The sequence below is a fragment of the Dromaius novaehollandiae genome, chromosome Z (genome assembly GCF_036370855.1).
Source record: "Dromaius novaehollandiae isolate bDroNov1 chromosome Z, bDroNov1.hap1, whole genome shotgun sequence".
In the NCBI taxonomy this organism is placed as follows: domain Eukaryota; kingdom Metazoa; phylum Chordata; class Aves; order Casuariiformes; family Dromaiidae; genus Dromaius; species Dromaius novaehollandiae.
Genome location: NC_088132.1, coordinates 111420 through 137752, shown reverse-complemented (window position 1 = coordinate 137752; position 26333 = coordinate 111420). Strand labels below are relative to the sequence as shown.

Here is a 26333-nt window from a genome sequence, read left to right as displayed (position 1 = left end):
GAGCCCTCCAGGAGCCCTGTGGGGTGCCGGGTGTTGGCAGGGCCCTGGGGATGCCAGGCCCACGGTGAGGACCTCTGGCTTTGGCCGTGCTCCCCAGCGGGTGGCTGGTGGTGGCGATGAAGCAGCCCACAGGGTGCCCCGCTGGAGGAGAGGTTTCCTTCGGGGCTCATCGCCTTCACACCTCATCCCAAGTCTGTCCCCGTGGGGCGCTCATAGAGGGGCTGAGGGCAGGGGCTGGGTGCACTGCTCAAGGGGCACCAGAGGAGGATCAGAGCGGCTCTGAGGGGACCAGGGCACGCTGAGGGCAAAGAGAGGTGCTGCGGGTGGGGGGGCGAGACGGCCCTGTGCCCCCGAGGGGACGCGCCCTGCCCCTCCCCGGGCTGGTGACAGGCCGCACGCACTAGGGTGACAGCGGGGCCCTTTGTGACAGCGCTCCTGTGACACCCCGCAGCGTTGCCAGGTGCCGGCGTGGCCTCAGCTCCACAGTGTCCGCCAGGACGGCGCCGGGACAGGGCAGGAGTGTGCAGGGCTGGCGGAGGAGCCCCCGAGCACACCCACGTCTTTCCCTGGCACCCCCAGGCAGCCCCACGGAGCCTTTGCTGTGTCCTCCAGGATGGCGGAGAGACCCCCCAGCCGCCCCAGGGTGGCCTGGCAGGAGCAGGTGGAGGAGGCCGGGGTCCTTGCGGAGAGCAGCAGCCAGCCGCAGCCCCATGAGGGGTGTGTGCCCCAGGCACTGCTGATGGGTGAGTGAGGGGGCACCGCTGCGCTGGGCAGGCCGGGGGCTGTGACCCACCCCGCTCTGCCACAGCCTCCCGTCAGGCTGCTGCGGGCGCCCTGGGGCCCTGAACGTCGGGGCCTGCTGGGGCTTGGCAGCCCACCGCAGCACAGCATCCCCCGGGGGCAGAGCAGCAGAGGGGACCCAGCTCCCGCTCCCTGGGCCGGGCAGGGAGAGGCAGCTGGGGCGGCACCAGGCAGCCATGCACTAGGGACCTTTCCTGCCTGTCTGCGAGCGAGTTCCTGACCTGGAGGCGCTGACCTGTGCTCCAGCGCTGCGCCCCACGCTGTCCGGTGCTGTCCCGTCCCGTCCGCTGGGCACCTCCCAACCCTGACGAGCCCAGGGGAGATGGGGTCTCCGTGCCCCGTTGCTGGTGCCTGGCCCAGGGCTCGCTGTGTGCGGGATTGCAGGCGTGCAGCTGCGCAGAGGGCTCGGCTCTCCCCTCTCCTCTCTTTGCCAGCCCTTACAGCTCTGCCTGCTCTCTTTCTCCATCAGCTCCCAGCCTGGCTCTTCCCAGAGAGGAGGCGGAAGCCCTGGAGCACCTGCATGCCTTTCTGAGCCACCGAGGAAAGGTACCTGTTGCCCTTTCCCTCTGGGCTGTGCCTGCATCTCCTGGTGGGTGCCTGCGGGGGTGCCATGCTCAGAAGCCCCCCACCCCCACCCCAGCCCCCTCCCTTCTGGGGGCTGCTGGCTGGGGAGGGCTGCTCCCTTCCAGGTGCCCCACACTTGGCTGCAGGCGCTGCAGTGCTGTGGTGCTGCTGGCCGTGGCTGTGCGCCTCTTACGCTCTCTGTTTGTCCCTCTGCTCCTGGTACCAGGAAGAGGCCGAGAAGCTGCGGTTTCTGGCCTCTGTCTGCACTCTGTGCACAGCGGCCAGCTCCAACGCCTGGTTACGGGAGCAGCTTTGGCTGTGCAGATTGGAACTGGCTGAGACGCTGGAGGTGAGGGGACCCCCGGTCGGGCTGGTGGAGGGGGCACTGGCACACCAACGAGGGCAGGATGGGGGTGTGCAAGCACAGGGAGGTGTGTGGTCATGGCTCGTGGGCGCAGCCCTTCTTCCCACTGCGGGGCTGCAGGAGCCCCTGAGGACCCCTGCGAACTGGGCGCTGGGCAACGAGGGGGCCGCCCTGAGTGTCAGTGCTGGGATGGGGGCACCCGGGCTCTGCCGGGCCTGCAGGCTGCTCGCTGGGCACTGGCAGCTCCCATGGCCCGTCGCGGCTGTGCTCTCCAGGTGCTGCTGCAAGAGGAGCCCAGCGACCACATGGGCAGTGCAGTGCGGCAGCAAGTCATGCTCGCCATCAGTGCCATGAGGTAGCTGCCCCAGCTGCTGGCTTGGCCCAGGCCTCCCCACCATATGGCCCCGATGGCCCCAGTCCTAGCAGGGAGGCATCCCCCGTGCTGGGGCAATCTGCCAGTGCCGTGTGCTGGGCCTCTGCTCTCTGCTGGGCTGGGCCCGAGAGTGGTGGAGACGGGAGGGCAGACAGGGCCCTGGGGCTACCCTGTGTCTCCTGGGCTTTCCCCCAAAGGGTGAAGCAGGAGATGGAGAGGGCATCGGGCCCCACCTGCCAGGACTGTTGCCTGTGCCTGGCCAGCATGCTGGGGGCAAGAGGTGGCTCCCCCACCTACTGCACGTATCCTCCCCGGTCTCCCGCCCCAAGGTCCGCAAAAACCTTCTCAGGGCATAAAGGGACTGCTGCCAGCCTCAGGGACTGAAAGGCTCCTCTCTCTGCTTGCAGCAAAGTGCATCTGGTTCCGGAGAGCGAAAACAACAGCCTGCTGCATGCCTGCTTCTGCAGCGTCTTCTCCCTGCCTCCAAGGGAGGATGCACAGAGCCTGAATGCTTCCCTCTACTCCAAGGTATGCACTGGCTGGGCTACGGAGGCCTGCCAGGCTCTCCGGAGTGGTCCCTGGCTCGCCTGTGCTGTAAGCTCCAAGCTGGGGCAGGATCCCAGCTTGGCTTTCCCACCCGCCTCCCTTCTTCCCCTTGCCCCAGGCAGTGCCGCCAGGCTGGGCCTGTGCAGCAGCTCCCCTGCGCCAGGGCCTCTCCCTGGGCTCCGCAGGGCCATGGGTGTCCCCCTCAAGCAGGAGGAATTCGAGCCCCTCTGCGGCAGGCGAGGGGCACTGGGGAAGAAGCGCCTTGACCCTCTGTCCTCCTTGCAGACCCTGGACGCCATGGACAGCATGCTGCAGGTGTTGGTGCTCAGCTGCCCTGCCTCTCAGCTGCTGGAGATGCAGATCATCCTGAAGGTCTGGTATTTGCCAAGAGTGGGGTTCACAGGGCCAGTCCCTCACCGCGAAGGGAAGTTACACCCTCAGGTGACCCCCGCCCCCTCCCTGCCCAGCACCAGTTGCAGAGAGCACGCTGTGGGGGGGGGGTCCCGGCTGCCTTGCGGGAGCGGAGCTCTCCACGGCGCTCTTCCGTGAGCCCAGTGTCTCCTGGCGGCAGTCAGCATCCCTTCCCCTCCCCTCATTCCTGCAGTGTCAGGGGAAAGTGCTGCCCACTGTGCCTCCAGGCCAATACTGTCCCAAAGCTTCCCTGGCCCCAAAGCAGGGCAAGGAGTTGCAGCCTCCTCCCTCGGCCCCACACAGTGGGCAGCTGCCACTGCTGCCCCTCGGCTCCCCCATCCCTTGTGCTCTCCTCCCCAGGGCCGAGCAGGGCGGCGGCCCCCTGGGACCTGCCCATGTCAGGCTGGAAGCTTTGCCCCTGGGACTTCCTCCTAGGCCAGCACCCTGAGTGCCCAGCAGCAAGGTGGTGCTGGCCCCAAAGCCTCCTGGTACTGGGGAAGGCCCGGAGGGCCAGTTTTGGAAAGGAGCAGGAGCTGCGGTAGCAACGGGCTCCGGCTACCAGCGTGGCCACAGCAGGTTCACCTGGGGGATTTGCCCCACTGCTGCGAGGCCCTCTGGAGGCAAGAACCTGCTTGCAGGCTTTGCTCCCACTCCGAGGATCCAACGCATAAACCTGGCCAGGCATTAAGCAGAGCTGCCTGCCTCGGAGCAGCAGTCAGGGCGCAGGGGAGACCAGACCAGCAGCTTTTCTCCTCGCAGGTCCTGCTGCCCTTCACGGAGTCCAAGCAAGCAGCTGCGCGTGTGAGGGCCGTGGGGCGGATTGCCAGGCTGGTGAGCTCTTCCTTGCTGCAGGTAAGGAGCCTCTGGTGCAGGCATGCTCCAGCCACCCCATGACACCTTGCCAGGGCCCCGGCGTGCCCTGCAGGTCCGGGCTGCCTCCGAGGGAGGCCTGGGCAGAGGTCAGGGCCCTCAGCAAGACCCTGCCCAGAGGCTAAGATCTCAGCCCTGCCTCTTTGGGTTTCCCGCTGTGGTCCCAGCTCCCTCATGAGCCGACTGTGCCGCCAGCCCTGCGCAGGGCAGGCCTGCCCTGGGCACAGGTCGTGGGCCCAGCAGGTGTGGCAGCCCTCCCCGCTCTCGGCTGCTGCACGGCTGCTTTGGGAGCCAGGGCCAGCAGGGCCCCCCAAAGCTCTGGCTCACGTGGGCTCCAGCTCTCGATGGACTGTGGGTTTGGGCCTTTGGTCCTGACCGGTGCCCCTCAGCCCTGGTGCCAGCGCTTCCTGTGCCCCCAGGCCCAGCACCACTTTGAAGAAACCAGCGACAGCTCTGGCCATGGGAGACAGAAGCATTTCCCAATCCTGGGGCAGCTGGTGGGGTGTCTCACGCTCTGCTGTGCCTACGAGGAGCAGGGGACTAGTGACAGGGCTGCGGCTGCTCTTCGGCACCTCTGCAGATTCATCCTGCGGGAAGAGAGTGAGTAGCTGCGCTGGGCTGGGTCCTTCCAGACGCAGCCACCCAGCCGCCAGAGCCTCGTGCCTGTGCTGCTTAGCAGTGACCTGGAAACCCTTTGGCAGCACCTGCTACGCTGAGGCCTCCTTTCTTGCTTCAGAGCAGAAAGTCTGGTCCAAGACGTTCTGCCTCGCTGTATTCCTGAAAGCAATTGCTCCTTCCCCCCCGCCTTGCCGTAGGCCCAGACCCTCCCAGGGGATCCTGCTCCCCAGACATTTCTGGCGTGCCCTCTTGGGCTGCCAGGGGAGAGTCCTCCCTGACGCCCTCAGTGGGCCGCGGGCACCCATGCAGCCTTCCCGCTGAGGGCCCTGCGTTTCCCCTCCTGTCCAGGCAGGGAGCAGTGGCCGGCTAGCCCAGAGCACCTGCAGCTCCAGAAGGACTGGGAAGCAATCAACGCCTTCTGTCTTTCACAGTCCAGCGATGCCAGGCAACTCCTGACGGTAAGGAGCACCTCCCTGGCTGGGACTGCCAGCCCAGGGGTCAGCACGCGGCTTGGACGAGCAGAGGGATTGCTCAGCGGCGGGGCTGCCGGGGCCTTGCGGTGCCTGGGGAGAGGGCTCACACAGTCCGTGGGCCGGGACTAGGCAAAGGCTTCCCTCTTGCCGCCAGCGAGCTCTGGTCGCGCGCAGGAACAGCGCCCGGGGCCCCTGAGCCCAACCATCCGCCTGCTGCCCAGTGCTGTCCCCCAGCCCAGCAGGGCCCCAGCTCCTGGCTCGCCGGGGGTGGCTGTGCCAGCCCTGCCCCGTGTCTGTCTCCAGGGCCACTCGCTGCTGAGGCAGGCAGCGCAGTCGGGACACGGGGTGTGACGTATGCGCCTTGCTTGCTGCCCTTCCTCCTGTAGGTAGTTGGGAAATACCTGCAGCCCTCTGAGAGCACAGACGTCATCGTCATGGCCATCAGGGCCATGAGAGCCTGCAGCGCCTATGACACGCAGGCAGCTGCTCACATGCTGGATGTCCTTGTGACAGAGGATGCCTGCCTTATGGAGCATGTGAGTAGGTGGCGGGTGGTGTGGCCGGGGTTCGAGCCCTCCGGGGGATGTTTTTCCCCCTGACTGCAGGTCTGCCAGACAGGCGGCCCCCCCTGAGGCCAGCACAGAGCGGTGGCAAGGGATGCCGTTCTCAGTGGGAGCTGGGCAAATGGCTGCACTCCGGCAGCAGCCCCACTCTGCGCCGTGTCCCCTCCAGGTGCCCAAGATAGTGAGGTGCATCTGGAGAAGCGTGCTCTCCATCACAGAGGTGTCTGCCCGGCTCAGCCTGGACAGGGCCCTCCTGAAGCTGACCTGCACGTACCCTGAAGACGTGGTCATGACCCTGTTGCGGTGTTGCCCATCATGCGACAGGTATGCGCCCAGGTGTCTCTAGTGCTGGGGGCCTCGCAGCCTTTTGGGCTCATCCCATGTGGTCTGCCAGATTGATGGAGCTTTTCAAGAGAGTGCTGAGGGGCTGGGCCCTCCCGCTGTGCCCCTGTGCCAGCCACGGTGCATCAGGCAGGGCCGCATCAGCCAGAGCCAACCGTCTGTGTGCCGTCAGCCCCAGAGCCCAGCTGCCTTGCTCCCTGCCTGCCCCGCAAGCTGTGTGCTCGAGCTTGGCTGTCTGCTGGGAGGTGGGGCAGGGCCGGCTGGGCGCGGCCAGCAAGTGGGCAGAGGGCAGTGGGCAGAGGCAGGGCTGGTGGCCAGCCCAGGCCCTCTGGGGCCGCCAAGGCCACGGTGCTGTGGCCGCGGCAGCTGCTGACAGGGTGCTTTGGGCCTGCAGTGCTGCCGCGGCCATGTGGAGGCTGCTGGTCTCGAAGCCCGAGGCTGCGGAGAGGGTGCTGCAGGAGCTGCTCAGCGTGCTGGAGGACTGGCCGCTGCACGAGATATTCACCTCGGATGGGGACGACACAGACGTCTTTTCCCTGGCCGTGAGTTTCCGGCCGAGGCCTCGCGCGCTCCCAGGGCTGGGCTCACCTCTGTGGGCGAGAGGCAGGGAGTCCTCCCCTTCCCCATCCACCCCCAGGCTGTGCCCTCCCCCAGGGCGCACAGGCACAGCCCGTCAGGGCTACGGCTGGCAGGGCCCTGCCCAGCTCCACTGGGGAGGCCTGCGCTGCGGCAGCACCCTGGGCTGCAGTGCACTGCATGAGGCCCTCTACACACAACCCTGGAGCCCTGTCTGGGTGGCCTTCCCCCCCTCTTCTGCCCCTGCACCTTGCTTAGTGGGCTGGAAACCTGGGTTAGGGTCTAGCTTAGTGTGCGGGGCATGGTTAGGGGCCTGGCAGGAGCAAGGCACATGCCGGGCAGGCCTGTGCATCGAGGGCCCCCAGGGCAACATTCCCGCCGCCCCAGGAAGGGTTGTTGTGTCCACATCATGAAGAGGAGCTGAGTCCACAGAGCGCCCACAGCTTTTGTCTGGGTGGACAGCCAGACCGTGCACTCCTTCTGCATGTCCCGTGGCCCAGGGCAGTGTCTGAGCCTCACGCCCGGTGGTGCTGGGGCCGTGCGACAGGGACGTCTCCGCAGCGAGAGCTGTCTCTGTGTGTTTTTGGCAGGCAACACGAGCGCTTCATGAGATCCTCCAGCAGTCCAGCTACCTGCAGGAGGTGGAGGCCTTTTTCCACCAGCTCTTCCTGGTGCTGCTCTTCCAGATTTCCTTCACCACAGAGCTGTCGCCAGAGGAGGCCGAGATCTGGAGGGAATGCCAAGGGGAAGAGTCTGCTCTGAGCAGTGCCGTGAGGTGCTGCATCTCAGCCCCGCCATCTCTGCTGTGGACCTGGGGGCAGGGCCAGGGGTGCCGGTGTGACCTGGGCTTTGCTCTGCACACAGGTTCACAGTGCAGACGATGAAAGCGCTGCTGTGCTGTGTTGGCTATGAGGCGCAGGTGCTGCTCATGGAGAGGAAGCGTGGCTGGGACCTGCTGCTCAGCACAGAGACCCTCTACAGGGGAGTGGGTTTGCTGGCCAGGTGAGAGCCCCCTTGTCCCTGCTGTGCCCCCAGGCTTTCTGCCCTGCAGATGGGGCACACCACCAAGCCCGCAGGGGTGCCCAGGCCTCAAGGAACGGGGCTGCAGCTTCAGCACTTGTGAGTGAGGCGTGGCCGAGTAGAGCGGCCAAGGGAGCTGCCACTCCGTCGCTGCCAGGCTTTGCAAGCTGCCGAGGGAGAATGGGTGTTTCCAGGCACAAGAGAGTGTGGGGGCCAGGAGCACTCACCTCACAAAGGCCTGGAGTCCCCTCACACGGGGCCTGGGCTCGTGCCCTTGAGAGCGAGCCGCAGGCACTGTGTGCAGGCAGCCCCCGCAAGGGCAGCCAAGCAGGGAAGGGTCAGGATGCCCAGAGGATTAGTGGAAGAGCCCATGGGGGGCATGAATCTAAAGTGAGCAGGAAATGGGTCGCGTTGTCAGGGCTGACTTCAGGACCGGAAGGATGTTTTTCCAGTCTCCGGCGCCAAAAGGAGCCGAATGCTGCTGGGCAGTGGCTTCCTCATGGTGAGGTGTGGTGGGGAAAGACCACGTGTCCACGAGCAAATGCGGTCGGCTGCCGGAGCTGAGCAGAAACTTGGTCCTGCCCTGCCCTGCCTGTCATAGGCCATGGGGGACAGACGAGAGGGATGGGGCAGGGTGATGCCAGAAGAGATTTTCCTTGCTGCTCAAGAGCAATGGTGCCTTTTTCCCTCTGCCAGAGAGATGAGGAAGACATCAAGTCACCTGCGTGCTTTCATGCTGCAGCGGCTGACAGAGCTGCTCCGCAGGGAGGAGGCCTTGCAAGAGATCCCTGCCATGGCTTTCCTGGTGGAGGTGAGTGTGCTGGCAGGCGGTGCACCTGGCGTGCCCCTATCCCCTCTAGTGTCCTGTGCCCCCGCTGAGGGGTGGACGGCAGTGAGTGGAGCTGGGGAGCAGGTGCACTGTGATTACTACCCGGGGCTTGGCCCCTCTGTGGCGGGGTAACTCTTGTGCCCACCTGCATTTCCTGCCTGCCTTGTGGCAGCTCTCTTGCCCGTCTGCTCAAAGGCATGCGGATAAGAGGCTGCAGATAGTGTGGAGGAGCAGGCGAGCAATCTGTGCGGTGCAGTGAGGCCCCGGGCAGAGAGTGGGGCCCCAGGGGCTCTCCGCACTCAAGGGTGCCTTTGTGGCGGGCTTCGTCTGGGCCCGGTGGCCTTGCCCGGAGCTGTTGGTGGGATGCAGCACTGCACGAGGCAGGGAGTGCTGCTGACAGTGCCAGTCTCATTGTGCTGTGTGTTTCAGCTGCTGGCCTGCGGTGACCTTTGTGGAGAAGATGAGGATGTGCTGGTTGTCCTTGGGAGGTATCTGCAGAGTCGCTGCGGGGTGATGCGCGGGCTGGTGCTCAGAGGCCTCGTCCTGCTGTGTGAGAGGGAGGAGACGGTGAGCAGGGGTCAGCCGGGTGAACCCGTGCCGGCAGCGTGGGGCTGGGGGGGGGGGTGGGGGTGTCTGGGTAACACAGTAGCTTGGACTTTGCTGGACTTTGCAGCTCTGCCCTTGCCCTGTGCATCTCCCCGAGTCTTTTGGGCCAGGCCCTTGGCTGTGGCACACAGTGAGAGACACCAGTGCATGCCTGAAAGCGTTCCTGCCACTGCATGTTGTGGCTGCACCAGCAAGAGCTCCTGGCCCTGCACCAAGCAGGACAGCTCCAAAGAGCTTGTGTGGTGGGAGTGCTGTGCCCAGCGGGAGCATCCTGCTGCGTGGTGGAAGGCAAGCCTGAGCGCAGGGCCAGGCTAATGCCACACGCAGCTTTGGGGCCGTGAGGCAGCAGCCCCCACCAGGCAGGGGCCACGGCATGCTGAGTGCTGCCTTGCGGAGGGGGGGTCTCTGCGCTGTGCCGCGCCACACTGCAGCCCCTGTGCACAAGGGGTAGGTGCCTGCAGGCCCTTGGCAATGGGGCACTGAGCCCCAACGGGAAAGAAGCCTGCTAGGGTTGAGACTGCTCGTGGCCTGGGCAGCTTTCCAGACAGTGTTAGCCACTAGCGCCCCTGCCCAGTCAAGTGTGGTGCAGAAGAGGGCTACTGGTCAGGTGGAGAGGAGCCCATGCTGGTGTCTCCTCCCTGCCTATGCCCCCAGTCGCCACACCCCCTGTGGCTGTGCCAGTAAGCCCTGCGTGGCAGCAGGTTGCTGCAGTAATTGCTGTGCCTGCTTCTGGAAAGCCAGAGAGGAAGATGGTGTCCAATAAGGCAAGCATCGTTGCCAGGGCCAGGTGTCTTTCTTCAGAAATCGAGGTTGTGTTTCACGCAGGTACGAAGAATGCATTTCCTGGTGCCACTCCTCATGGAGCAGCTGCAGGATGTGGACAGGGACATTGGCACAAAGGCCTTGGTGGTGCTCAGCCATGTGGTCCATGTCATGGCCAGAGAGAGGGTGGCTGGCATCGCTCTGCAGCTGTTGGAGAAGCTCCTGCCGCTCTTTGATGACGTAAGGCTGGGGGAAGAGCTGGGGGCCCTGTTGGCATGTCTGTGAGCCTGTGTGCGGCGTCACGGCTGTGGTGTTTTCCCCTGTGCGCATGCCCCCGGCATGCGAATTTGCGCTTTCCACCACAGGCCCTGGGTGCTGTCAGGAAACTGTTTGCCTTGTGGATGTGGGGTCATTGCCTTGTCCTGCCCATGGTGTCCTGGTGTGCAGGACTAGGTTGAGGCAGCGCCCTCTCTGCCCGTGGCTGCTCCATGTTGTGGTTGGCCCCTGCCATGCCAGAAGCAGGCCTGGGCGTGAGGGAGAGGCCATGCCGCTTGGCTGCCTCTTTCTGCCAGCCTCTTGAGCTGGGGAGCGCGGAGCAAGCCCCCAGGCAATCAAGAAAGGTTGCCCAGGAGGGGCAGGCAGGCAGAGCTCAGGGAAGCCTGTCCTGCTGCTGCCCATCCCTGCAGATGCGCTCTTGCCGCTTGCCGTGGCAGGCAGGTGGGGCTTGGAGCGGATGGGGATGCATGCAAGAGCTGCTGTGGAGGGCCTTCCCTGTCTCCTCCTCGGTGCGTCTCCTGGGGCAGCTCTTGTGGGCCTCTGCTGGGGGTGACTAGCGGGAGTGTGGCCAGGGCCAGAGGAGCTATTGCAGACACGGACATCTCCCCCAGCTCTGCTCTGCCTGGCCACAGCGTGTTACAGAAGCCTGCTGCATTGCCCTGCGTGGGCCTGGGGCCATTTTGCAATGGCTGCAGACCTGGCCCACAGCTCCTCGGTGCGGAGTGAGGGCCCGAAGTATTTGTGCCCACATCTGCCATGCCGATCCCCGTGCTGATCGTGGTCTTGGAGCAGCCAGTGTTGAGATGCCCCTTGCTTCTTCCTTCCCACCAGGAGCCTAGGCACGTGCGAGAGCTCTCCATCCACCTCTTCAAAGATGTCATGGAGGCTGTAGTGGGCAGCAGAGATAAGCAGGTGAAGGAGCAAGTGCACAGGAGCCTGCTCCCCCTGGTCTTCCATTTGCATGACGAGATCCTGAACGTGGCCCAGGTATGGATTTCTAACCAGGGTCTTAGAAGTTTCTAAGGGGCCAAGGAGCTGGGCATGGCATTTCCCAGACTTGCTCTCCCTGGTGCCACAGCAGCCCGTGGCTGCAAGGGCCTAAGCACTGTAGCCCCTCGGGGCTTCCCAGCTGTGCCTGCAGGTGTGCGAGGCCGGGCTTTGACCCCCATTCCCTGTTGCTGCTGTGCTCTGCCCAGGGGCCCTGGAGGTGTCTGGGCCGGGGCATGCCCCAGCTCCCTCAGGCACGCCCACCGCAGGAAGAGACCCCCTGCTCACTAAGTTCACCCTGTGCCCGCAGTGCCCCTGGTGCACACCGAGAGGTGCAGCACTGGCAAGGCATTTTGGGAGCCAACAAGTTGCACAGCCCCTGAGCCCGGGGAGGGCAGAGTGCCAGGGAGGGAGATGCAGCCAGGAGAGGGGACTGGCCCTGCATCCCGAGTACCCTGCTCTGGCCCCGGGGCACAAGGGAGCAGCAATGGATCAGGCTGGGGAGCCAAGCACTGTGCTGGGAATGCTTGTGTGAAGCTGAGTCCTGCCTGGGTGTCTGTGCGACTGCAGCCCTTCAGCCTCCTCCTGGCCTTACCTCCAGCTCAGCAGCTCTTGGGGGTGGGTGTCTGTTGTGCTGCTGCGGCAGAGCGAGGTGCCTGAGATGGTGGTTGCCCCATGTCTGTGCCCAGGGCATGGAACCGTGGCAGATTGGGTGCCCAGCTGGGCAGGGAAAGGCCGTGAGGCTTGCCAGGGGGAGGAGGGTGCAGGGTCTTCTCCCCTGGGCTGCGATGGCATCTCTCAGTCTCTGCTGCTGTGCAGGCCTCGCAGGAAGCCCTCCTTGGTGCTGCCAAGTTCCTCAAGTGGGAGCAGCTGGGACACCTGACCGCGGCAGCACAGACGTGGAGGATCGGCGAGTGCCTGGTAAGGCCAGCCCCAAAGCCCTCAGACGCAGCCCGGACAAGGGCTGTCCCCCTCCCTGCCCAATGTGTGAGGCAGGCAGCTGTGCCCCTCGCCACAGCTGCAGCGTGGGGCTGCCAGCCTGGAGCTGCACTGCTGCTGCCCTTCTCCAAGCACACTGCCCCGGAGGGCTCTTCTCCAGGCGCCTCTCCCCTCACTGGCCCCTGGGATGCTAAAGCAGTCCCTGACCCAGCCAGGCCTTGGGAGCAGGAGAGCACTGCAGCATCCCTGGGGAGCAGCCAGCCCCCTGCTGCCTCCAAGCCTCAGCACTGCACAGCTTGTGTGTGGGAGTGGTGAGCGTCCTGGCAGGGGAAGGCTGGGGAGGCCAGTGCTGGGCGGAGGGAGTGCCTGGCTGGGTGAGGAGGGTGCGTGCCAAGCCCGTGCTCTTGTGCTCTCCCCAGCTGGCGAGGGACAGCAGAAGGGCAGGAGAATACCTGCGCCACAGCCTGTCGTGCTTGCAGAGCCCACAGGAGCCCTTGCGGGAGGCAGCCGTGAGGTTCACTGGTGAGTGGCAACCCCTGGGGTCCCTCTCTGTCCTGGGGCAGCTTGACCCAAGGCCTGGCTGCTGCGCTGGCAGCAGGAAGTGGCGCTGCTGTGGCTGCTGGAGCCCCCAGTGCCTGACGCGGTGCCTGGGGGCTCCACGTCACCCTCTCCCATCTTTGCCCAGGCACGTGGGGCTGGTGGGAGCCTTGTTCAGTCCCGCCCAGCTTCCCAGCTTCCTTGGGTGTCGCACGGGGGAAAGCACCCGGGGGGTCAGCCCTGCCTGAGGGGAGGAGGGCACACAGCCAGGCTGGAAGGCATGGAGCAGAGTTTTACTGCTGGGGGTGGGCTGGGCAGCAAGATTTGTGAGGGGCTGTGTGTGTGCCTAGGGCTTGCTGGGCAGTGCCTGAGGGGCCGGAGCAAGGAGAAACTGGAGGACATCTGCAAGGGTGAGTGAGGGCAGCGGGGCACCAGCTGGTGCTGGCGAGGAGGAAGACCAACTCTGGGCGGCGAGCTCTGATCCCTGCCCCAGGCGAGGAGGGCTCTGCTGCCCGTGCAGAGCAGGCGCCGTGTGGGTAGAGCGTCAAGAAGATGTCAGGGGCTTTGGGGACGTTGCTGGCCAGCAACTGCCAGCTGATGCATTCCCCCCCCCCCCAACCTCCCGCCACTCCACTGCCACTCCCTCTTGGCCGTGGGATGAGCTGGGTGGGATTGGCCCTGTCAGGAGGGGATGCCTGGGGTCTGTGCAGGTCCACAGGCTTGATCTCTGCTCTGGTCCTTTCTCTCTCAGCCCTGCAAGGTTTGGAGAAGGACATCAGCCCGTCGATCTCTTCCCTGGCCACTCAAACCATCCTGCTGCTGCGAGCTCCAGGGACTGGAGGCACCCACCAAGGCCTGTGCTACCGTCTGAGGAGAGCGTGGGAGAGGTGGCACCGTCCTTGGGGAGCTGGCCGTGTTTGCTGCTGGAGCTCGCCTGTGTCCTGATGCCAGGCTGCTCTGCACACAGCGGCCACCTGGGGCTGTTCCTGTCCTCCCTCCCTGGCCCCAGGACAGCTCCAGCCCTCAGGCCCAGCCCAGCCCAGCCTTGTGCTGCCAGTCCACCCTCTGCTGAGCTTTTCCCCAACAAGCAGCCCTGTCTCTTCAGCACGTGTCAGTGTCTTTCCTTTGTGCAAACAAAGCGGTGGAAAACTCAGGCCCTGAAGGCATCAGGATCACACACTCTGGCCTCAGCAGCAAAGTCAGCTGCTGTGCTGCAAGCTCCCCTTTGCACGCCAAGGGCTGTGAGTCCCTGTGCCCATGCACCGTTGGCTTTGCCCATCCTGGCACCAGTGCCTCAGAGCCCAGAGCTCTGCACAGGCCCTAGAGGCTGCTGGCCCTCTGCAGATGGAGCTCTTCACACGCCGTGACTTCAAAAGCCAAAAGTAAGAGCAGGAAGATGCTTGAGGGTGCCCCTTCAACATGATGATGCATTATTTGCACAGAGATTTTACCCCTTTCAGATGAGGGTTTGTGTTGGGGACCAAAACAGGATGGCACTGTGTAAGACAGCAGAGAACCTTTAAAGCAGAAAGTAATGATGTAGTAACTATGATTTGTGGCCAGAATGTGTGCATGTGAGTTGCCAGTGATCATGTGCCTTCCTGCCTACGTGCCAGCAGCTGCGGTGGGCCTATCCTGCTGGACTGTCCTGCCTGCCTGCCAGGCATCAGAAGACGTCTTCCTACCTATCACAAGATGCCACAGTGCCTAGGATATACTTGGAGGAGTGGCTGAGCTAGATTGCTGTATAACCAGCCATTGTGTTTTCAATAAAAGATCTTTTGCACTACCCTACCTCAGGTCTGTGTCATCGTATGCCACAAGCAGGTGCTCCCTGACCTGGCCCACAGCCACCTGGAGATCACCACGCTGCCAACCTTCATGTGACCACAGCAAGAAGGTGAGCCAAGGCCCACTGAGCTTGGGGGCCACCTGGCACCCCTTCCCCACCACTGCTGAGAAAGTCTCCTGCAGGCAGCCCTGGGGGAGAGGAACATTGGAGGGGCAGCTCCTGCCAGTCCTGAGCTTGGCCATGGGTGTTCCCAGCCCCATAGCCCAGCATGCACTGGGAGCACAGGCAGGAGAGCCTAGATGGAGCGTGTAAAGTCCCGGCAGATGCCAGGAGGGCACCCAAAGAGACAGCATGCTGCAAAGGGCTGGAGCATCATGTGTGCCGTAAGAGTCGGCAAAGCAGATGGGGCAGCCGTTGAGCCCCAGCCCTTCCTGGGCAGCCCCAGCTGCTGCTCCTGTTCAGCACAAATAGGCTCCCACAAGGTTTGTTCTGGGGAGCACTCTGGTAAGAAGTGCTGTGCTGGGAGAGGAACAGCCCTTCTCTAAGTCCACTAACACTGATGGGAACTAAGCCTCCCACTGCTACCAAAAAGCAGGCCTGCAGCCCCAAGGGATGCTTTTTTTGACAAAGATCACAACTCCAGGAATTGATAGCAGGAACAAGCTTTGTAACCTGCACAAGGCCCTTGCCTTTAGCCCCGGAAGACAAGCAAGCACCACCAGAAGACAAAGCACCCGCCAGGGCCATCACAGAATCCAAGAACAGTTGAGGATGGAAGAAACCTCTGGAAAGCTTCTAGTCCAACCTCCCTGCTTCAGCAGGGTCACCGAGAGCACATTGCCCAGGATGTTGTCTAGACGGCTTCTGAGTACCTCAAGGATGGAGACACCACAACCTCTCTGGACGGCCTCTTTGAAGGCTCAGTCACCCGTTCAGTAAAGAATTTTTTTCCTGATGTTCAGGCGGAACTTCCTGTGTTTCTGTGCCCACTGCCTCTCATCCTGCCCCTGGGTACCACTGAGAAGAGTCTGGCCTCATCCTCTTCACAGCCTCCCTTCAGATAGTTCAATTCCTCTAAAATCTGATGTCAGTGGGCTATTTGGTGTCTTACTGCCGTTGAGAAGCCTCTCTCTTTCCAAACTATTCCCGTTCCAAATACCAGTCCCAAAGCCTATTTGGAGTCCATATCGATATTAGCAGTCTTATTTGTGGCTATAATACATGCTCGGGTTAAGGCTATCAATTCTGCTGCCTGAGCCCCAAATCGTCCTCGAGGGGATCCAGCTTCCAGTCCTATATGTTGCATAGCTACTGCATACCCTGCAGCCCTTTGACCCTTTTCATAGGATGATGATCTATCACAGAACAAGAGTAAATCCAGATTGCGCAGGGGCTCTTCTTTCAGAGTAGGTGGAATGGTTGGCCTCAAGTCTGTCACTTCCAGACAACTGTGAATTACTTTTTCTTTGGGTTGCAGTCTTTCTGGTAGCAAAGTAGCTGGGTTTAGCATATCACACTGTTCTAAAACCACATTTGGTTCAGCGCAGAAAACTAGCTCAGACCAATGCAACCATTAGTGGGTAACTAATGAGTGACCCTGCTGGGTCAGGACAATTTTCACTGCATGAGGCACCATTACAGTTAAAGGGTGTCCTGAAACACTATTCCTCACCTTCTGAATCATTGTAGCCATTGCCACTACAGTCCTAGAGCATGCAGTCATTCCTTGAACTACCAGATCCAGCTGCGCTGAAGAATAAGCTATCACACACCAGCCCTGGGCAGTTTTCCCAACTAGAACATTGCTTGCGATTCCCTTTCGTTCATTCTAATATAACACAAAGGACTTTCCATAGTCCAGTAATGCTAAAGAGGGAGCTTTCAGAACTGCCTGCTTTAACTCTTTAAATGCTTTTTCCACCTCTGGAGTCCACACCACTAAATCTGGTTCACTATCTTTAGTTAACTGTGTTAATGCCTTTGCTTTTTTCACTAAACCTAGTGAATAGTGAAACCTAATACCTATTAAATCCTAATGTACCTGAAAAGGCCCTAACCTGCCTTTTCATCTGAGGGACTGGTATTTCTTGGATTGCTTGTATTCACTCTGATGATATCAATCTCTCTCCTGAGAGAGGACTAAATTATCCTTCCCAAATAATTAGTTTGTTGCTGGTTGTAGAGAACCGGTACTAAGTGCGGTTTTGTCTCGACATTGCTGCCGCTGCTGCAGAGCCGCCGCTGCCAAGGCGCATTGGGCAAGGCCACACCGGCGCCCCGGGGAGCCGTCTGCGAGGTGAAAAACCTCTTGCACCTGCACAGGGGAAAAAGGGCGTGAAAAGGGCAGAAGGTCGTCTCTAGGGGAACAGCATGCCTGGCACGAACCGCACGTACTCATTTGCCATCTGCGCATGAGCAGGAGACCCCCCCCCCCCCCATGCCCCCAGCCCATTTCTGGAAGGTTCCGGAAGGGCGGACTGCGCATGACCGCTAATCTGCATGGGGAGTGAGGAAGCACCTCCCAGAGGCGGGGCAAGAACCTATAAAAACTGCAGACTGGGTGAAGGGGGTGGGGCTTGTTTGTGACGAGTGAAGGACTGGAGTGGAGTCAGCAGAACATCACTGGACTCAGTGAAGAGAACCCACCTACCACCAGACGGGAGCCCCCCCCTTTACCCCCCCCCCCCCCCACTGCTGAGACTCCCAAAGGAAGAGGACCAAGGGGACGCCGCTGGATCCACGGGTGGTGATCTCTTTTCCCCTCTCTCTCTCTTTTCCCCTTTTTCTCTCTTTTTCCCTCCTTTTTGTTGACACGGGACTTGTCTACCTAGTTGATCCTATTTGACCACATGCCTTAACTTTGTGTTACTAAATCTTAAAACTGGTTGGCTGGTGTCGTTTCACCTTAATTCAGTCCAAGGGCATCATGAACTTTGTCGTTGGTCCCAAGAGGAGGGAGGTTGTCCTGAACGACTCCTTTTGGGCCGCGACACTGGTACAACTGCATTTTGGCAAGAGAGACTTTATGTCCCTTTTCTGTTAGAGCACACAACAATATTTTAGTATCCAGCCCAAAAAAAAAAAAAAAAAATCACAATCAGTACTCACAATCAACAAGTCATCTACATATTGTATCAATTTAGTGTTTTTTGACAGTGTAATCATTTGTAAATCTCTTTTCAATATTTCCTACAATATGCACATCAATTTGGGTCCAACCGTCCCCTACCCATTCCTGCTCCTCGGGTCCCTCTTCCCTTTTGACCTCATCCTCTCACATTTATTCCCCTTCTTTTAACCTTTGGAATTCCTCCCAGTGCTGGTGCCAACATACTCACTTCCTCCCACTTTCGTCTTTCCTTCTCCTTCCTTCCTTTTTCTGACCGTCCATCACATATGTAAGTTGCTAACGATAGTATCTTCTGTAAATTCTCTCCTGCCATCCTGGAGCATGTTTTCTGAAATACTTCTAGATATCTGGTGCCGCTTGCTGGACAAATATGCTCGCTGCCAGCCTTTCACTAAAATTTTCCACAGACATCCCTCCATAGCGTAATAGGACTTGCCACAAGCAATTCAAAAAAATCACTTGGATGTTCCTCAGACTTTTGCCTTACTTCCTGAAGCCTTTCCCATTTTACCTTCCTTACTGAACCCCCCCATGACTCGTGCTGACGCGGTTTTAGTACCTCCCTAGTGAGTATGGACACCACAAGGACTGTCAGGTGAAATCACCCTGGGCCAGCTGTGTTGAATGTGGTTCTGGCACTCACCAGATTGGAAGCCCCCTGGGTCCCATATCTGGGTCCCCAAACTGCTAAAATGCTCTCTTCTCTTTTGTTCATTCACAGGCACCGGTAATGAGCAGCAGGAGTCGGATTTCTAAGTTTTTAAAGTTTTATTGCCAGCTATAAGGTGCCTCTTGGCTGGAAGCACAGGAAGGACCCTGAGCAATATTTTTGTTACACCTTTTAAAGTGATAGTAAATTGTTCTATATTCAAGACTTTCGTTTACATAACCAGCCAGAACTATCTAGGATTCTTAGTTCTACCAGTTCCCTTGCTATGTTATAGTATGAGATAGTTTCATGCCAGCCTTAGATGGTGCATCTTGTAATTATTCATTAGCTGATTTTGCACCTTTCCTGGTGCTACCTTTGAGCCACTTTCGTACTGCTGGCTGGATTAGACTGGTTTCTTCGCAGTTCCTCAACTTTGTACAAAAAGCATGGTTAAGGCAAGGTCATGCAAGATGTTCTGCTTGTAGGGCGCATGACCTTGCATGTTCTTTCTCTCCAAAACTAGAGTAGAGTAGGAAATTTCCCTAACAAGTGCTACCCTGCTAAAAAGGCTCACCCACCAACCAGGGATCACAGAGAAGAGCTCTAGGCATGCCAGTCTTACCTTTGCATGTCTAATGCTGCCCCAGAACAAGCGCCCCTCTTGGCTTCCTCCCCTCCCGAAACTTATACCAGGCCTACTCACAGCCTACTAACAGCAGTGCCACCGTGTTAAAACGGCTCCCCTAACAACAGTGTCTCATGGCAATGTCTCAAGGCACGGCAATCTTGCCTTTGCATGCTGTTGCAGAACAACCAATACCTTGCAGTTCTGGACTGTGTGGGTTTCTTGTGGCACGAGGGAGGGGAGGAGATTTATTGCACAACTTGTTTCAAAGATCAAAATTTACTGCACAAGTTACAACGGTACAAAGCAACACTTCTTATTAACAGAAACTTAGCTCAACTAGAGTATTTATTTTCTAATTACACTAACAGTAGCTACTTAGTAAACAGACAAAGCTAGCTAATTTATACTAACTGTAACTACCCAAACAAATGAACGAGGCAAAACAATTCTAACTGATCTTATCCACACGTTGCCTCAGCAGCCAATGTACACTCAATCCCAGGGAAGTAACTGTGGGAGGGCATCCCTGTCCCAAGGGGATCTGCAAGTTGGCAGGCTCCCTGTCACCCACAGAGAGCCAAAGAGGGCCTTTGGGGTCAACCTATTTCTACCCTTCAGGGGAAGGTGGAGTCACTAGGCCAGTTGCAGTTCTCTTCACACAGTCCCAGTCCCTAGCTTTTGGCTACTGCAGGGTTCGACTCTCCTCCATCACTGTTATGATGATTGCACCCACAGTCATGGGGTGTGCAGGGGGTGGCCAGACACCCCCAATGGCAGGCTAGCTGCCTTGAGCACTCTTCAGCACTGAAGAAAGGAGTTTGCAAATGACCGCTTTACTCTTTCAGTGGTGGTCCCAAGGAGAGATCCCATAGCTGGGGTAAGGAGGAGTAAATTGCAGTCTGCAATGATTAACACCCCCCCAGCTGTGAAAGCAGGTGTTCTCTCTCAAGGTCCTGATGAGGAGGAGATAGTCCAGACCACCATAATTAACACTGCCCCAGCAGTGAGAGGAGGCTGTTTCTCAGGGTCCTGGTGCCCAAGCAGGTGTTATCTCAGAGTCTTGACATCCTCCCTTTCAGAGTGTGAAGTACAGGAATGCAGACTGCTTGTAACTGGCACCAGATGGCAGGTGGGGGGGGGGGAGCATCCCCCCCCCCCCCCCAGAACTTTCTCAAGTTTGCCTGAAGTAAAATGGGTGCAAAAAATCCACTTTCAGTACCCTCTTTAAGTTTTGACCATCAATTGGCCTTACAAACTCTTTGATAGTCTTCCAGTTCCTCACATGGCTGAGAAAATACTCATCAGTTCTCATGCTGTCTGCAAATTGTTTTCCTCAAACTATTTTTCTTTTCAGGCCTGAGGTATTGTGCTTTAAAGTGAAAGTTTGTGGCCACTTCTGTTTTCTGCCTCTGAGCATAACTTCCACTTTTTGAGGGCTACCTTAATCCCCCCCCATCAGAATAATTATTTTGGATCTCTTCTTAGCCTTTCCTAATCGGTAATAATGTATGATCTCCGACGCAATGTCTTCAAATGTTCTCCCTGCAACTTGAAAATATTTTTATTTTTATAGCTGCCCCATTAGTTTCTCTTTACCTTAGGCTTTACTTAGGAATACAAAGATTTTAGATCTTTACTTCTACAGTATGCATCACCCCAAACTAGGCCCTTTTTCACACTTGTTGGCTTTTCTGTAATTCTTAGGTTCAACTCTCTTGTATCTTTTCTTTTTTTGCAATTGTAAATGTCAGCAGACTGATTGCATGTTGCTTATGAGGAAGGCCATGCCTCCTCTCTAGGTTCCTTCTGTTTTACATGTTTCTATAGTTCCTAGTGATTTGGAATTCCTCTTTCTTGCACCATTTTCTCAGCCATGCATGGTCACTCCGCACCTCTGGTCCTCTGTGTGGTAGTGAGAAGAGCCTCTGTGTGCAAGTGAGAATGAGAGAGAGAAGTGTCTGAAGTGCAAAATTAAGAGACCAACTTCAGGAAGGCTCAATTAGTGCAACCCCCAGGTAGTTACCTGGCAATGGTATTTGCGGAAACAGGAAGACAGAAGATAGAAGCAGGCTTAAAGCCTTGTGGAATTAAGGCTCCTTCTCATCAGTTCCAACTTGGAGCAATTTTAGGAGGATGTAATTTCCTCCAGCAGTGTTAACATGGCTTTGCCAGTAGCAGCAGACCATGGTGGAAATGACTGGAAGGAAGTCGGGAACGGAGCTGGAACAAGGAATGTGACGCTGCTTTCACTAACCGGGAGTAAGTGGCTGTAACACTTCCTGCCCTCAAATTCCCAGGACAAGGCAAGCCTTTTTCAGCAGTGCTTTTCACCTGCTGACTCCATGGGAGCAGCACTGTTAGAAAACGTCGGTAAGGGAAAGTGGGTGCCAGCAGCATCATCCTTTGGGGCCAGAACAAAAATTCTCCAGCTGTGAGAAAGACTGTTCAGCAGCAGTCTAGGTTGTAACCATCTTGGAGACTTTTACCTTTGATAGCACAGAGGTAATTCAATCTGCTCAATCCCCCCTAAAGTAGTAACGTCAGGGAAACAAATAGACAGCAGATTATCATCTATCCAAGTGGCACAATGGGTGCTAATCTTAAAGAGCCGGGGGGGGGGGGGGGGGTTACTGTGCAAGTGTTACAAGCAGTGGATCTTGTGCGTGTCTGAATTGACTGAGGTGCAGAGCACGGTTGTGCCAAAAATGTGGATGCAGAGGGTTTCCAAAAGATTAATCGCTATCAGCTAAAGATTAATCGCTATCAGCTGCTTAGTCTAACTTCCCTGTCACGGCAAGCCCGACTGTCGTCATGGCTTCCAAAACAGGGGTTGGGGCAAGCGGTATTTGTGGCTTGCGTATTCTCATTTACCTTGCTTGTGTGCATATACTGAATAACCAGTGAGGCCTAAAATAGGAATTTTTGTGGCTAGATGGATAAGCTGTGACCCCACCTGTCTTTTCTGTGCTTTGCTGCTTAATGTCATAACAGTGACTTGGGACCCCAGAATAAAAACTGCTAGAGTGCTTAAGGGAGGATCTGCATTTGCCCAGGTTAGGGAACCATCCTTAAAGCTTTGGTGGGGAGAAAAAGCTCCAAAAGGAGAGTCTGCCAGTGACTCTGGTGGTTTGATTCATTTGCAGGCTGCTGTTCTGAGGGCCAGCAACTCAAAGAGGAGCAGCTCAGCCCATTTTGTTGCTTTCAGTGATCCTGTTTTGAGGAAGCATGTAAGTACGGAAGGGGTCTGGGAGGGTTTTCAAACAAGACAGGAAAGAGCAAGGAAGATTTGAGAGCAGAGAGAAACCAGGTGCCATGGGTACTGAAGTTGTTAAGGGCTGAGGGCATTTGGGGTTAAGCATCTGAAAGGGGCTAATGCACAAGGAGTAGTAAAATACCATGACTGAACACAAGGTTCCTCCCCCGTCTGGGCCTGTGCATGCACGCTGGCTCTTGCAGACGCAGACACCCCGGAGCTGTAGGGAAACAGGTAAGCAGGCCCAGAAGCGGACTTTGGGCACAGCAGTGTGCAGAGACCTCTTTGTGCTTGGCAGGCGAGTGGGGCTGGAGCGTGGCAAGTGCTGTTCTGGGCTGTCCAGATCCATCCAGTTCCACTCCCTGTCCCTCTGTCCAGCGCGCCATCCTTCTCTTTCTTTCCCCATGGCTCTGTCCGGTGCCGATCCCTTTGTTTAGCTACTCATTCCTCTGCCAGCTCCCCATCCCTCTTGTACTCTTTCCATCCCTCTGTCAGTATTTATGTCCCTCTAACTGGCTCCCTATCACTCTATCCAGCTTTTCAGCATCCTCTTCCTCTCCCTATCCCGCTACCTGCCTGCTGTCCTTCTGTCCAGCTCCCCATCCGTCTGCCACTCTCATCTGTCTCTCTGTACTTCTCTTTGCCTTCCTGGCCCTCTGCCCGCCTCTCCAGCCCTCTCTCTCTAGTTCCATCCCTCTGTTCAGCTCCTCATCCATCTGTTTGCCTCCCTGTCCCTCTTTTCCCCTGTTCTATCCCATCTCTCTGTCTGAATTCCCCTCCCTCTTTTTCTCTCTCTACCCTTCTGGCCAGCTAGTCATCATTTTCATTCTCTTTCCATCACTCTGACCGGCTCCCTGTCCCTCTTTTCCAGTCCCTCTTCTTCTGTTTGATTCTCTTCCCTTCTCTTTTGCTCCCTGTCCCTCTGCCTGCCTCCCCTTCCCTCCTTGCCCCTCTTTATTCTTCTGCCCACCTCCCCTTCCCTCTTTTGCTCTCTTCTGCTCCCCAGTCCTCTGTGCAGCCCCCCATCCATCTGTGTGGCCTTCTAGCCCTCTCCTTCTAGTCCTTCTAGTCCAGCACCCTGACCCTGGGGCCAGGTTTCTGTCCTTCTCTTTCTTTCTCCATCCCTCTGCCAAGCTCTCTACCCCTCTTTTCTTCTGTTCTGCTCCCTGTCCCTGTGTCCAGCTGAAGGTCTGTCATTTCTGTGTGTTTTGTCTAGTGTGGCAGGTGCCAAGAGGTGGTTGGTGCTCAGCAGAGAGAATGATCAGCAGCACCCAGAGGGTGCCATCGGTCTGCCTGGTTCGGGTCACATCAGACACCGCTGCAGTGACTCTGCCTGCAGAGGCACAGGGCTGTGGCTGTGCAGTGGGGGAAGCACGAATGGGCCAGAGATGCTGTGGGGTATGTAGTAGACAGCAAAGAGGCTCCTGGGGAAGGTGTCGTGGAGGCAGAGAGCAGCAGAGGCTCCAAGTACTCGGGTGTTAGGACAGGTGCCTGCGGTAGGGCGGTCTGGAGCTGCTGCTGTTGTCGACTGCTTCTCGTCAGTGCAGTCTGCAGTTACCACATCTTGTCCGCCTGTGTGCAGACGGGGCTGCCACGCGGTGCAGCTTGAGTCATGATCACAACGCCAGCATCGAGCCCACTTTTCTGTCAGGTCTGCCTTGATGCAAACTGGTGTCTTCCCTACATCTCCAGCTCAACCCATGTTGTTGATCTAGTGCTTCCCAAGGGGCTGTGCTGTGCTGTCAACACCCCCACTGCCCTCCCCACTGTCGCTTGCTGATGAAGAATGCTTGGAGTTTATCTTAGCAAGTGCGATCATTTACATAGCTTCTGGCTCATTTCTTTCCTTGGAACTCCTTGCTTTTTGCTGCTCTGGCCCCCTCCAAACAATTTCTGCTTCTAGTATTATTAATGTTGGGCCACACACCTTCCAGGTGGCTTCTTTCTTTGAAGCCCAGGGGTTCCAGTATTGTTTGTGCTTTGAGAGTAAAGGTCCTTCACAACTGATGTCTTAAGTACGCAACTGTCTTACCTGGACTTTTTGCTTTCACAAGTTATGGTTTCTTTCAGGAGCCAGCTACAAAAGTAACTTTGCTATAGCAGAGAAATGGGGTTACATGTGTACAAGCAACAGCACCATAGTACACAGCGAAAGCATAACCTACAGTACCAGTAGCACGAGTCGGTTTCCCATCAGCTCCATCTCTCCAGAGTATGGAGCTTTTGGAGGCCTTAGTTTCTATCCTGCCTTGGCTGGGCAGTGCTTTCTGAGAGTGTCCGTCAGAGGCAGAGTTTCCCTGAGGAGAGGACCATCTAGCGAAGGCTGGAGGTAGCCGGGTGCCTGAGTGAGCCTGACTGTCCATGAGAGCTGCTCTGACATCTTGCTGATGAAATGGAGCCAGAGAGGGTGACTGAAGCAGCACGGAGGGTCGGTCACAACTGTGGGAACAATCACAGGCCTTGGACTAGGGAGTAGGTCTGTAAGGGCTGTGCAGTTGCCCGGCCTCTCAGGAACTGCTCTGACCTCTTTGCAGGTGCCAAAGCCCAGCTGGGCAGTCAAAGGAGCCTGGTCACAGCTGGGAGCTCTGCAGAGATGCGCGGCCGGCCGTGGAGGATGAGCTCTGACTTGCAGTGTGGACACAGCTAAGTCCTGGGCTGCATCGTATGTGAGCGGGGCTGGGAGGTGTGAGGCAGTTGTCCCCTGGGTGTGGTCACTGGCGTCGCTGGCTGTGGCTGTTTGCCCACGGAGCTGAGAGGACCAAACATACTAATTGCCTGACCCGGAGATGAATTAGTGCTTGCAGGCTTTCAGGTAGGTGCAGTGGAAGTGCAGCTTAGTGCAGTCCTGTGGAGTGATTCTTGCACATGCTCACATTTGAATGGTGGCTAAAAAACAAGCCTATAAACAGCAACTGTAACACGATCCTGGTGTGTGTCTTCCTGTTCTGCTATGCTTCTAAAAGAAGGGGAAACTTCCTAAGCTGCGGGAAAAACTCCTTGGCTTCTCTTTACTGTTTTCATGCTCATGAGTGCTTTGGTGTTTCTTGCTTAAAGCCGAGGGTTTGGGATTTTTCACTTAAGGTTTATTGTTTAGTTTGTTGTTGAGGGTCTCTCACTCAGAAGTTATGGGTTATTACTTTATTTTGTGGGGCTCAGCCTTTATCAGTCAAGGGTTACGGTTTGCTCATTTAGCGATCAGGGCACAGAACTTAAAATCCAACCCCATCCGTAAATTTTAAAGCTTTGGCAACCACTGGGGTTCTAAGACTTGCAGTTTGTCACTTAACATTCAGGCTTATGACTTGCTGATAAAGGAAAAGGGCTAAATCCTTAGATAATAAACTGTAAGCCCCGAAGGCTAAGCAGCAGGCTGTGAACCCTTCTTTGGGCTTGGTAACCTTCCCCCTGTACCCAGCATTCAGCTCTGCACTGACCTGAGTGCTGGATTGCATATGGCGCTGGCCTATCACAGAGACTGGCAATGTGATGGGTGAGCTGAGAGCTGTGGAAGTGTCTTGCAGGGCAGAAGTGCAGACAGGTGGGATCAGGCATTTTCCTCTCAACTCTCAGAGCTGAATCCTATCCCTGAAGGAAAAAGCAGAGGAGTAGGCTGTCAGCTACTCAGACACCTGCCATGTCAAGGGCAGCAGCAGGAGCTGACCCTTCCCTGACAAACAGATGGATGCTGGTGTGGTGATGACTCTTCAGGTATCACAGGTAAGGGAAAGCATGCTGGCACCAAGCTCCATGGCAGACTTGCTTTCAGGTGTTGTTTCTGCACAGTAAAACAATAAACAGTTGCTTTATTCTTTGTGCTCATGTCTGTCGTTCCTGAAGATGATGCCTGGGGAGGAGCTCACACATTGTGTCCAGGGCTGGGAGCTGGTCCCTGAGTTCCTTGTACTTTGGAGTCCCTGTGGTTCCCAGGGAGCCCAGTGCTGTTCACAGAGCTGTGGGGAATTTTCCTTGCATTGCCTGGACCCTCGTGGCTCTTGGGGGTTTCCCATCATTGTGGGGGCAGCCAGAGCCCCTCCAGGGCTGCATGAGGTCCCCAGACTGCTCCTGGATTTGCTTTTGGCACTCCCCAGTGTCGCTTGTGTGTCTGGGGCCAGGGCCTATGTACCTGGAGCTGGGAGACAGTGTTTCCATGGGGATGGGGGGAGCCTGCAGGCACCATGCTGTCAGCTGCATTGAACTGTGACATGCCTTATGGCTTCTTTGGTGTGCACCAAGGCCCTTCATTTGTATTTTGGCTTGCCCCCAGGGCCTTTCCTTTGCCTTTTGATGCCCCCAGAGTCACTGTGTTTGCTCTATCATTGCCTTTTTCTACTTTTGTTGCACCCAGAGCTCTCGATTTGTTCTCTTGTCCTCTGCCTACTCCCCTTTCCTCTCTCTACACCCCAGGGCTTTCCCTTCAGCTT

At 57.7% G+C, this 26333-nt stretch overlaps 1 protein-coding gene and 1 long non-coding RNA gene across 3 annotated transcripts; both read left to right on the top strand.

Moving 5' to 3' along the window:
* The first annotated feature begins 613 nt into the window (after positions 1-613).
* Positions 614-14251, top strand: LOC112982659 (maestro heat-like repeat-containing protein family member 7). The gene is made up of 23 exons (XM_064501859.1): positions 614-743; positions 1271-1347; positions 1592-1714; positions 2005-2084; positions 2300-2404; positions 2510-2630; positions 2934-3020; positions 3819-3911; positions 4349-4529; positions 4896-5005; positions 5407-5556; positions 5753-5907; positions 6320-6467; positions 7092-7276; positions 7366-7503; positions 8218-8332; positions 8780-8917; positions 9782-9958; positions 10826-10981; positions 11801-11902; positions 12340-12442; positions 12808-12867; positions 13209-14251. Exons 1-23 carry the CDS (start codon positions 614-616, stop codon positions 13400-13402), a joined length of 2928 nt encoding a protein of 975 aa, XP_064357929.1. The 3' UTR covers positions 13403-14251.
* Positions 14252-16939: 2688 nt separating this feature from the next.
* Positions 16940-25725, top strand: LOC135324786 (uncharacterized). Of its 2 annotated transcripts, XR_010386047.1 has the most exons (3): positions 16940-16992; positions 21803-21886; positions 24447-25725. It is a non-coding gene; the product is annotated as an uncharacterized LOC135324786 (long non-coding RNA). The 2 variants fall into 2 exon arrangements; XR_010386046.1 differs by lacking the exon at positions 16940-16992 and having other exon boundaries at positions 21282-21886.
* The last annotated feature ends 608 nt before the right edge of the window (positions 25726-26333 follow it).

Coding starts and splice junctions, on each gene's coding strand:
- LOC112982659 (XM_064501859.1), top strand. CDS start 614: ATGGCGGAGAGACCCCCCAGCCGCCCCAGGGTGGCCTGGCAGGAGCAG. Junction 3,021..3,818: donor AGATGCAGATCATCCTGAAG/GTCTGGTATTTG, acceptor TTCTCCTCGCAG/GTCCTGCTGCCCTTCACGGA. Junction 7,504..8,217: donor GGAGTGGGTTTGCTGGCCAG/GTGAGAGCCCCC, acceptor TCCCTCTGCCAG/AGAGATGAGGAAGACATCAA.